The following is an 11,782-nucleotide window of genomic DNA, read 5'->3' as shown; positions in this document are numbered from 1 at the left end:
TGTGACAGAATACCCTGCTATTTTTGCTCCACTGCTGTAAACTTAAAATCAATTTTCTAATTCTGTACCTTTAAACTCCTGTTGACAAAAAAAGCATGGGGAAAAAGTAGTAAGTGTCGTTTATTAAAAGAACTCCATTTTTCAGTGTTACATCAGCTTTTCCAAACATCCTAGATTTATTTTGGATGCTTATATTATTTTACTTTGCACACAGACACAAATTTATTTCACAAAAACAACAAAGCTACCAGGGCCTGTAAAACCAAAGCTTGTAAAATCAAGTTAAAACTGAGGGTTATCTTCCAATTTTCACTCAGTATAAAAACCTCAGAGTTTGAGCTGTCACTCAAGAAAGCATCATGGCAAAAACAAAAGTAATCAGTTTAGACCTGAGAAAAAGAATTGTAACTGCTTACAAATCTCAAAGTACACAATCAGTAATATCCTGCACAGGAATGGACTAAGAGGTTGCAGACCAAGAAAAACACCACTTGTGCAGAGAGATACCTTTAAGCCAGACTGAAGAAAGTAATCTGAACCCTAAAGGTTAGGGTTAGGGTTAGGGAGTAAGATTAAAAAATAACACCACAAACTAAAGAAAATGCAACAAGGGTTAGTACGTCACTTTCAGCCCCACGGTCAAGGCCCATCGCAAAGTTCTGCAGCCAGATGAACCTTAATAATTTTGTCCCTGGTAGTTTTTGAGGAATAATGTGTTTCTTTGTGCAAAGTAAAACAATGTAAGCATCCAAATTAAAACAAGAATATTCGGAAAAGCTGATATAACACTAAAAAATGGAGTTCCTTTGAAAAATGACACATTCTACTTTTTCCCCATGCAGCTGTGTCAACAGAAGGACTTTAAAGGTGCAGAATTAGAAAACATGATCTTAAATTTACAGCAGTGGAGCAAAAATAGCAGTGTATTCTGTCACACAAGGCTTGGTTTTCGAAGGAAGGAATACAACATGTTTCAAAAATGCCTTGCTATGTTTAATAGCACTTGGGGAATACTTCAGAAAAATTGACATTTTCACAGGGTGGCTAATAATTTAATCTGTACCTTTAATGTGGGCTGAGTTGGAAGTTTAACCATCATGCAATCTTGAAATTCTCATCCCTTGAATTTGTGCAGTCCTCAACAAGAGCATGATAAATAAGGGCCATTAAATCTGGGATGTTGAAAGAATGCATCGATGAGTCCTGACTGACATTTATGGAGTGTGGTGTAAACTATAAAAGGTATTCCATGACAATTTGTCTTTAGTTTTGCTCCTTTTAGCGTTTGAAATAGCAGTTTATTCAGCAGAGGGTAACCCAGTGGTTAATGGTCCAATATGACATCTCCACTGTGATGACAACCATGACAAATGTTGCATTCCATAGACGTTGACAACACAGCACAGTACACGTGATGCTCCCACAAGCATGCTCTGGGACTGTACACTAGGTTTGTCAAGATGATGGCATCGTCATCATCATCATTATGACAACATTTATTAGAAAATCTGGGATGACCCACTGCTTTATTTTAGCCATGTTTTAGATATGGTTAGTTCATGTAGAAATACTCAATGTACTGTAATAAGGCATGAAAAGTTGCAGCTTTCAACCCCAATAATACCAGTAACAAAAAATAATGACTATTTTATACAGTTTTATCCTCTCAACTGAGTTTGACTTGAGCAAAAACAGAACACTTTTTGCTTTGTTTTTGTTGAAATGAGACAAAAAAACGCCTCAGAGAGAAAAACTGATATTGTGTGCTATACACCTCAGAAGGAAAACATACCGTAGTCTCCAGCTGTTTCACTCAGCCTGCATCTGGAAATGTCCCTACTCAACGCTCACTTGTGCCTTAGAAAGGGTGGGAAGAGAAAATTCAGCTGTCCAATCTCCCTTGCATCTCCCATCTCCTTCCTTCTACTAATTTTCTCGCAAATTTGGCATTCAAGCCTTTACCTGAATCTCTAGAAAAATATGACATCCCTCCTGACTATGGAGTGACAAATTCCCATCTTTCCACCCCAGTCATTTTTGCTGTAGCTGCTTCAAAGTCCTCCAGTGTTTCCCCAGTATTCCCCGGAATCAGGTGAGTTCTCCTCAGGCAGGCCGTCGCTCCGCTTCCATAGTTTGTCTCTGTCTCAGATGGCGTGGTTACTGTAGCTTATGTATGTCTGCTTGGAGGCCAACGCTGTAAGGAAAGGTGCAGGAGAAAGAAGGAAAGGGTTAAGAAATGCAGTGGGTGAGAGTCAAATAGGCGTGAGACAGTAATCATCCAGAGCACATGTTGGAGGCCAGATTGATGGGGGGATCTATTTATGGCTGATATCCTCAAATGAGTGCAGGTGGAACCAATCATAAAAGCAGGATGTTGCAATTTTAAAATGGTGTTTACGGGGATGATTTCACAATTATCGGATTACATTTAAATTGAAAAGTGTGAAACTATGAGACTGTCAGATTGCAGTGATTCCAAATAAAGTGTAACAGTGATGCAAATTTTAAAAAAGTAGATCGTCTCTTTCACTCAATATTTTCTTTTTAATTTCCCTTTTTTGTTCAATAAATAATTCAGCCTCATAAGTGTAGGACAAATGTAAAACAATAAGGAAAGTGTTGTTTATTTAGATAATTTTTTCATATCCTTTTCACATTATAGGAAAAGGACATGATATAGATGTCCCTGAGGACAAATGTCACTGTCAGTGTGTACTCTGCTGTAGTAAAATGAAATAGTAGGGATGTTCCTGACAACAGATTTTACCATCAATTTGTATCACATTAGAGCAAAATGACCTTATACGGATGTTCCTCACAACAAATTTCACCATCAGCTTGTACTCAAATAAGAGATGTAGACAGAGTAAAATAAAAAATTAGGGATGTTGCTAAAAACAAATTTCACCATCAACTTGTATTTAAATCTGAGTTTTATTGACTTTAGAGTAAGATGACAAAATAGGGATGTCAGACAAATATGGGGATGCTACTAATGGCAAATTTCATTATTGATTTTTATGCACACTGTAGTAAGGTGTCTTGCTAAGGATATTTCAAACAAGAATAGTACAACTGATTTGTATTCCAATTGGAGTAAAATGACAAAATAGAGATGTTCCTGGTGAAAAAAAATTACTGTTTATTGTATTCCCATTATGGTTACATGACAAAATAGGGAGGCTCCAACTTATGTATTAGGGATGTTCCTAACAACAAATTTCACTATCAATTTGTATTTGAATAAGAGTTGTATTCACATTAGAGTAAAATGACATGATAGGGATGTTCCTAGCAAGACTTTTACAGTAAGTCTGTATTCACATTAGCAAACAATTACAACTAGGGATGCTCCTGGCAACAAATTTAACTGTTGATTTGTATGGGGATAATGTTAACGACTAACTTACTAGTAGATCTGTTTTCGCATCATAATAAGATTACTAAAAGGGATCTCCTGGTAACAAATTTCACTGGTCATCTGCATTCACATTTGAGTAAAATGAAAAGATAGGGATGTTCCTCACTGCCAATTTAACTTGCCTTTGTTTTCACATCAGAGTAAGATAAAACAAATATGTTCTCCAACTTGTCATTTATTTCACATTATAGTAAAATGACAAAAAAGGGATGTTTCTGACAAAAAAAAATGTTGATTTGTGAAATTGATATAAGGATATAGACTTACATTTTTGTAGTCTTTGTGCTTAGGTTTGAAATAAATTTTTATGTTGCTTTACGTGCAAAGCTCATGAAATTAAGCCCAAAGTTTGCAAAACCGGGCACAGTTTAGAAATTACTTCCCATAGTTTATGAGACCACGGCCACAGATTTTAAATCCATAGTCCATAGATTCCACAGATTTGTAAACTAAGGGACGTATTTTTTAATGACTTTTCTTTTCCTTCTTACCTGAGCCTCAGGTAAAACTAGCTTTCCTGTCAAAAAGTAAGACAACACTGAAAAAACAAACAGAATTTAGCACATTTTTAAAAAATAAATAATTAAGCTGACTTGCAAGCAGACTAGTGGAACTGAATAAATTCTCTTCCTTACATGAGCAATCCCAGAATGCTTTGCAGAATGTTTTTTAATGAACAGAGTCCTGAATTCAAAAAGAAGTAAGCAACAGAGTTGGGTGGCGCTGAGTAGCTGCTCACTTGTCATATTTTGCGATTGTTTTGAGTAAGAGCCCTCTGGTGGAGTAATTACGTATGGTGCATTTAAGTCAAGTTACGTAAATTTAAGATGTTAATTCTACCTTGATAAAAGATGGTGGAAAATGTAAATTCGCAATACTATAAAAAAAATGTATTATTATATTATATATTTGGTTTTCAAATGGTGATGATATTCATTTTTGCAATTGACTAGATAAATTGTATTATTTAATCTCTACAAATACTTAAGTTTAAATATGTAGAGCTTTAGAAAAAAGCTATTGGCAAGACAGGCTGGATACATACTGCAGATCTCAGACACGTCCCCTTGCAGACCGCTACCGTGAGACGGTGTTTCTGTCTAAATGGAAATACTTGTTAAATCTTAAAAAAAAAACTAAATCTGGATTATGATTCCAGTTAGGGTAGGGTAAGGGTTAAGCCAAGGGTTATGCTACGTAAATTTAAAAGACAAAAAACTGACCTGCAAAACATAATACCAAAATTACTAAAACTAAAAGGATAGATATGACCAAAATGTGACTAAAAGTAAAGTGTGTTTCTTTTAAAGACTAAAACTAAGACTAAAATGAAACATAGCTTCCAAAATTAACACTGTGACAGAGGCAGGGTCTCACAGGAGTGGTCTGCAAGCAGGGTTGTCTGAGATCTGCAGCCAGACCCCTCTGGATATTGGTTGCTAACACTGAGTCATAATTGTATATGGTAGCAATTCAGACATTAAAAGATTTTGGCATGAACTATTTGTCAAGATAGAAATGCAGATGCAGTCAGACTGGTACTCTGTGGTAGTCATATTCATCTCAGAAGAACCTGATATTTGTGTACCGTTCATGGAATCAGAGGAAACTCTGTCATAATGTTTTCCTCGCAGCTGAACATATTGTTAAACAGTATCTTAACTGAATTGACAAAGCAACCAAGCAGATCATAACAGTTCTATAAATGCAGTTGCATCCATTCAAATGCAGATCTTCTAGGACATGCAAAGAGCTGAGAGCTCTCTGTGCACCAGGCAGAGCATGCAGCAGTCATTCAGTTCATACAAACTTTGCATTGTTAGGTGTACTAAATGCTCAAATCAATTAGGGCAGTATGTGATCTGACTTGGCAGTACAAGTGTTGTCATCAATGTTTGACTACAGTGCTCATTATTCTTTCAAATTCTTTTCATGTTTGAGGAAATTTAATACCAGCTGTGAGTAAAACAGATATGACAGATGACCTGGGGGCAGACCACAGGGAGCACAAGCCCAAACTGCTGGTCCAATATTACTGTCATAACATACAGTACCAGTGTATGTGTACATACAGCACCCATGTATGTGTGCAGTCATGCTTCTCTGCACACATATGCCCCTTATGTGTCACAGTGTGCGCCTGTGTCGATTTTTCATAAGATAAAACTGTCCTCAGCGAGCATGCTCGGTGGTGGTAATCAAACTACCAATCTGCCAATGTGCCGACAGCAGCCTTGGCTGATTGAATATGTCAGAGGGGATGAATCCAATCAGAAGCCAGCTGAAAGCCTGAGTCGGGGTAAAAGTGGTGCAAAGGAGAGCTGTGTAATGGTAAACGTTTCTGTATTTGTCAGTGCCATGTGGGGGGGCTTGAATAGGGGCGGTATTCTCGCCATTTCATCCAAAGCATCTCATCCAAGAGAAGCATTGATAAATGAACCTTATTTGAATATTTATGTGCTGCAAGGCCAAGATAAAGAATAGATGGTCCAGAAAGAATTGGAGCTGGCAGACCCATCTGTCTTTTTCTGTTCACTCTTATTGTTGTTGTTGTCCCATTACCGCAAATTCCTTCCTTTGTCAACAGGGAAACAAATTATAGGGGACACATGGCTATCGCTTGTCTCCTGCACTCAGGCAGAGTGGTGTCATCTTCGCACATTAACAGGCTTTACCATGCTGATGAGCCATTTTACAGCACCACACACCAATATTGTCTGTCCAAGTTCATATCTGTTGGTCAAGGTTGGATTTGTGAGGGTGTGATTACTACCGCGAGTCATCGAGGGTGCTGTACTTAAGCCAGGGGCAGCCAGGATGCTGTTGTGCATATTTTCTGCAGGCATGGATGTTGTTGTGAGCATTAGCAGAAATGAGCAGGATTAAAGTGGTCACAGGTTGTAACAGGGCAAAGTCATTGTCTCATCAGGTTACCTGAGAGTCTAAAGTCCCTCACAAGGGTCCCCTCCCTCACCACAGTCTGACACATAAGCACAAAGAGCAGTTGTTAGATTCACAGGTCAGCAGAGGGTGAGTATCAGCACCTATGAATGGGCTCTCTAAAGGGATAAGATCCAACCGCTCCTTTCTGAGGCTGGAAAAAGGCAGAAATGCAAGTGTGGGCGCAGCCTTTTCAGTCCTAATACTCATCATTTTACACTGTTCAGCCTGTCAGGGTACAAAATCAGGACTTTCAGCAATCAGAACATGTTGGGTTGCTTGATTGGATTAAAGACTGCCCACACACAGGGACTGCCTACTCATACACTTTATGTTTGTGATTTAAATGTACTCTTTTCCAAAGCTGAGCTACTCGTCTGTCGTCTCTTTCAAAATCAGAGAAGTGTGGGCACCCTGTCACACCTCATGATTTACAAATCCAGTGTGGGGAGAGCTAGAAAGAAAGGCAGAGTCTTTCTTTTTCATGTCTTGAAATACAAGTTTATCCTGATAAAACAGAAAAGTTAGTCCCTCTTACAAACACTTTTCTGTTTTCTTATGAGGTACCTGTTAACAAATAGAGTTTATTAATTATTTTTTAATGAAGCCTTTGAAAAACAGGCAGCAAAGGAAAGCTCGCTCCTGTATGACCTCATACTTCTATGAAATCACCCCATTTAGTTTCCAATTATTCAAGAAGCATCTGGCTGCTGACCTCACCTCTGTGGTGGGGCATTTTGGGGTCATTTGCTGCAGACCTGTGCTGACCTTGAAGAACCCTGCTTGAGTTTTCCTTAGTTTATGGTATGTTTAATTCCAATTCATATGAAAATATATGTCATTCAGTTCATCCTTCTGGTTCCAGCTTGGGTAATGTATATCACTTCCTGCCCCATGGTCGAGGTCACCCCATTGTAAAGGCCTGTAACAGATGAGCCCAAAATGCCCCCACCATAGAGGTCTGCAGCCAGATCCTCTTGAACCATTCACACAGTTCAGAGATGTCATCTGCATTAGCTCATGCCCAAAAGAAAGCCTCTGTAGAACATCACTTTAGTTGGCACCCTAATTTCTTGTAAGCTCACGTAAGGCTTGCTAATTTCCCGAACTGCTGAAGTGCAAAATAACACTGCCATCAATTATGTTCTCATAAAAAGGAGTTCATTATTTTAGAGCAGACATGTGTTTTCTATTACTGCTATTATTTCACACCGCAACAGCTCAATACATCAGCATAAAATCAGCTACTCCTTGAGCCCCACTGTTACATTTTTCATTCTTTCCTAACTCTGTATTATTGCTCCATCAGGCGTGATACCAACCTTGTGTTTCCAGACTTTCACAGAGTTCAGACTTGGCCTCTCCGTTTGGCCTCAGGCCTCCTTTGGGGTTAAACTTGTTGGACATGGTGGCTGCGGTGACCACAGCCTTCAGGCTGCGCTTGCGCTTGGGTACGTTCTGCTCCGGATGGAAGAGGACCACGTAGACCTTAGGCATGTAGAGCATTCCCAGGGAGACTGATGCACTGAGGCTTACAGAGATGGTCAGGGTTGTGGTCTGGATGTACATCTGTATTACAGAGGGGAGAGCAGACACAAATAAAGTCACATGTTGAAGCTGCATGAACTGAAGGACAGTGATGTGCTAGTTTTAGGCCGAACACTCAGTAATGAAGTCTTTACCACCCAGAGCTTCCACAGTGTGAATTCAGACCATAAAAGAAAATCTACTACACATATTTTACTCTAAGAACCAATTTTCTAATAAAGCTTCAGGAAGAAAAATGATTTCTGGAGCATATGATTGCAGAGCATTTATTACTGTGAATAGACTGAGGCTTTTAAAGTCATGCATGTTGAACAGTGTGTGACTTTGGTAATCTCATGTAAATCACATCCTGCTATGAAGAAAAACTTCATTTTGCATCACATAATCATAACATTAAAAGACATGTGAGTGGTTTACAGGCTCCCTTATGGATATTTTCATGTGCTGGGTTCATCACTCCTGAGCCCTGCTGTCATTGCTCTGTTTGTTTATTTATGATGTACAACTAATAGAAGTGCCCCCCTGATGGGTGTCTATGCTCTGTGCGTATAGGGTTTTTTTTACCCTGAGGTTTTATACAACAGCATACGGATTGTGTGCTTTCTGAAGCCAGTGACAGCTGCTTCTCACAGCTGGGTAGCAGATATATAGCTAGAGGCAACAACTGCGGAACAGAGAGAAACATCCTACAGCATATGAAAAAAGGCCTGCAAGTGATTTTTCATTTATGATAATCGTACCCAGATTCAGGCTCAGTCCATCTCTGATATGTTGCGTAAAGAATGAGTCAATGCAGAGGCATTAACAATAAAAAAAAAGCACATCAGGTATGCTAGTAACACATGCAAATGAACTGTTTAACATTGAAGCTGAGGTGCATGGAGAGAATACTGACGAAAGTTGATTTTCACTCAGTAAGTATACTCAGAAATCATCAGAAAATGAATTAAAGACGTTATGGCTTTTGACTCGGTAATTCCACTCTCTCTTCTCACAGCACTCTAATGTCAAAATTATTTTTCAGAAGAAATGTTGACTCTGCCTCTTGGATAAAATTTTGTAAAGATGTTGTGCATAAGAAAAAGAGTGTACAGGGACCACAGCAGGCAGACATCCTTCATGGACATTTGCCGGAGGTTTTGTCTGACATTACATGCGCAGATATCACAAGTGACTGAGTCGCTTGTCACAGGGAATAGCCCACAGTGCCCTGAGCCAGTGGCATGTCAACAGTTATGAATTATGTTTTGCAACATGGGATCATGACATATGCTGTTTGTATGCAAGCCCGTGCAACATTAATCTCCTCATTTCAAAGGTGCTTGTAGAATTTTTCTGTAAATCTTTGCAGCATCAGGAAATGAAAGTTAAAGTATTACATCACAATAGTGAGTCGTAATGGAGCATATTTTTGCAGCATTCTTTGAGGCCTTCTTAATTTAAGCTATGTGTAAAATCACAATCATGATTATTTTGATTGATGTTGAGATCACAGTTATGAAACACAAATACTGGTTTTAAAACATCAGGATCCGTGCATGAATTTCAAATCATTAAGCTAATCATATATAGTGGTGAGTATTGGCAAGAACCTCACGATACAATACGCATCACGATACTTGGGTCATGATTGGATAGTATCACGATATATCAGGATATCATGATATTGTGATATATTACGATATTCTACACAGTTAACTAAGAAAAATATAGAGATGATGTATATGTAAGTCACACAATACGTTGGTGGTGTTCCCGCCATATTTCACGGCAGCAAGACAGAGCTTTCAAACGGCATTTCCTTTCTCTAACTCGCTGTTTGTGCTCCTCATTTTAACTTTGAAGCCATAGTAATAAGTAGTTTAATTATCTAGTAATTTCTCAAGAATAAGTTGGTAATTACCTTGTGATAAGTTGGCATTTTACCAAGTAATAACTCAGTAATTTTAAGGTAGTAATAATGTAATAATGTCTTGATTATGAAGTAATTCCTCGTAATACTGTGGCAGTTCTCTGGTTTTAAGGTTGTATTTCTCCCTAACCTTAACTCTCTAACCCTTACCCTTGTAAAAGTAAGGCAGTTATCTGATAATTAGGTGGTATTTCACCCCAACCTTAAGCTTCTAACTCTAAGTCCAATCCCTCATAATGTTATGGCAATTATTTGTTAATTAGGTGGCATTTTACCAAGCAAGTACACAAGTTACTTGATAATTCCCAGGTAATTTCTTTATTTTGACGCTCTAAATTAAAGTGAGTCTTTCCAAAATAATTTCAAGTATTTTTAATTTTTAAGTGTTAGAGTTAGGGATTAGGGTAGGGTTAGGGTAAAATGCCACTTAAGTATCAGAGACTTGGCATAATATTGGAAGGAATTACTTAATAATTGATACCTTATTACTGGGTAAATACTTCCTTACCATACCATATTTCCAAGTTGGTAAAATGAAAATTTATTTAAAGATAAATACCACCTTATTCTTGAAGTTACTAGATTACTATGAAATTTCTAGGTACTTAAGGCATTTGTGTGCAAACCATCCAAAACCATACAAAAATGAAATTAATCTCATCAGGATCTGTATTTTTTGATGCTGTAAGTATCACTGATGTGTGCGAAACAGTTGTGATTAATTGACAGGTGCCACTTGGCTGACGTGGTCAGTGCATGATGGGTAACTTGCTGTGTCAGATGATCTTATTCAGGATCAGTGAAGTGTCCCTTTAAGTGATTACAGAGAAGCCCCTTGTCCCATATGTAACATCAGTGTATTGGATATGGGGCACACCGCTTGGGACAAATAAAATGGTGAAAGACCCTGTAAAGTGAGTATGGCTGCTGTAAACATGTGAAAACACTGAGATATACGTGTGATTGAATTCTGAATTTAGACCATTAGGAGGTTTTTCACCTCTTTCCTGGCTGGGTTTAATTTGGGCGGGCCAGATATGTGGGCTGGTGATGTCACCGGCCCACAGTAGGAAGTGACCCCGTCCCTCTAACACTACAAAATAAAATCACAGAGCAGTTGATCTCAGTACAGTCTGGTGTCACTGCCTTTATTGAAAGTTAACAGTGAGTTAAATGCTGTTTTTTGTTCATTAAATTTGCCAAATCTATCAGCCACAGTGGTCAATGGATCATTATGGTGGTCTATGTGTTCATGACACAGTGACCTGTCATACAACAAACCTAAATACAGATTTGTTTTCACTTTACAGGGTCTTTAAAAATACAGCATGTCCCAGCTAACATGGGACAGTTGGACACCCTGCTTTCAAGTATAACTTAAATAAATGCAGCCTTTTATGTACATGCATTGGTATTGCGATTGCGATTGATCATTCACAGAAAGTATGACCACTCAACACGTTAAGGCCCAACATTACAGCACACACACTTTGCTATGAGGGAATACAGGGCGCACTCTGTTTACCACACATGACTCTCTTTATCACACATGACAAAACGAGCACAACTCAGCATGTGGCATAGCATCGTTTAGCCTTGATTGTTTTGTTTATTGATTGTGTGAAGCTAAAATCACAAGTGAAACTAAATAAACCACCCAGCCCTACTGCCTGTATAAGAGGTGAAATAATTAAAGATGAATAGATAACACAACTTGCCCTAAAGTGACTGAGATAGATATTTCAAAGCATTTACCTACAAAAACTTGTGAGAGGGATAAATTACCACCCCTAAAGCACTGTCAGTGGAGGAAAAAAGATGTCAGTGTAAAATGGAAGTGAGGGGGCATTGTATTCCATCACAGTGCAAGCAGAACATGAGCATTCCTCGGTGATGGAGGGGGACTGTTGTAATCTCCTGAGAAGATTACACGTGGCCTGGGGTGAGTTCGGAACAATATT

The 11,782-nt window shown here is 38.5% G+C and overlaps 1 protein-coding gene across 1 annotated transcript in view; it reads right to left on the bottom strand.

Moving 5' to 3' along the window:
* Positions 1-2,004: 2,004 nt before the first annotated feature.
* The window catches only part of LOC121516966 (metabotropic glutamate receptor 4-like), a 238,041-nt gene continuing 228,263 nt past the window's right edge, over positions 2,005-11,782 (bottom strand). The window contains exons 9-10 of the mRNA XM_041798429.1: positions 7,684-7,930; positions 2,005-2,194 (exon numbers count right to left, since the gene is read on the bottom strand). Of these exons, the coding sequence (XP_041654363.1) occupies positions 2,145-2,194; positions 7,684-7,930 (297 nt within the window). The 3' untranslated portion in view covers positions 2,005-2,144. The remainder of the gene's footprint in view (positions 2,195-7,683; positions 7,931-11,782) is intronic.

The sequence above is a fragment of the Cheilinus undulatus genome, linkage group 11 (genome assembly GCF_018320785.1).
Source record: "Cheilinus undulatus linkage group 11, ASM1832078v1, whole genome shotgun sequence".
Classification (NCBI taxonomy): Eukaryota; Metazoa; Chordata; class Actinopteri; order Labriformes; family Labridae; genus Cheilinus; species Cheilinus undulatus.
The sequence above is the reverse complement of the archived record's forward strand: the minus strand, read 5'-3'. Positions and strand labels throughout refer to the sequence as shown.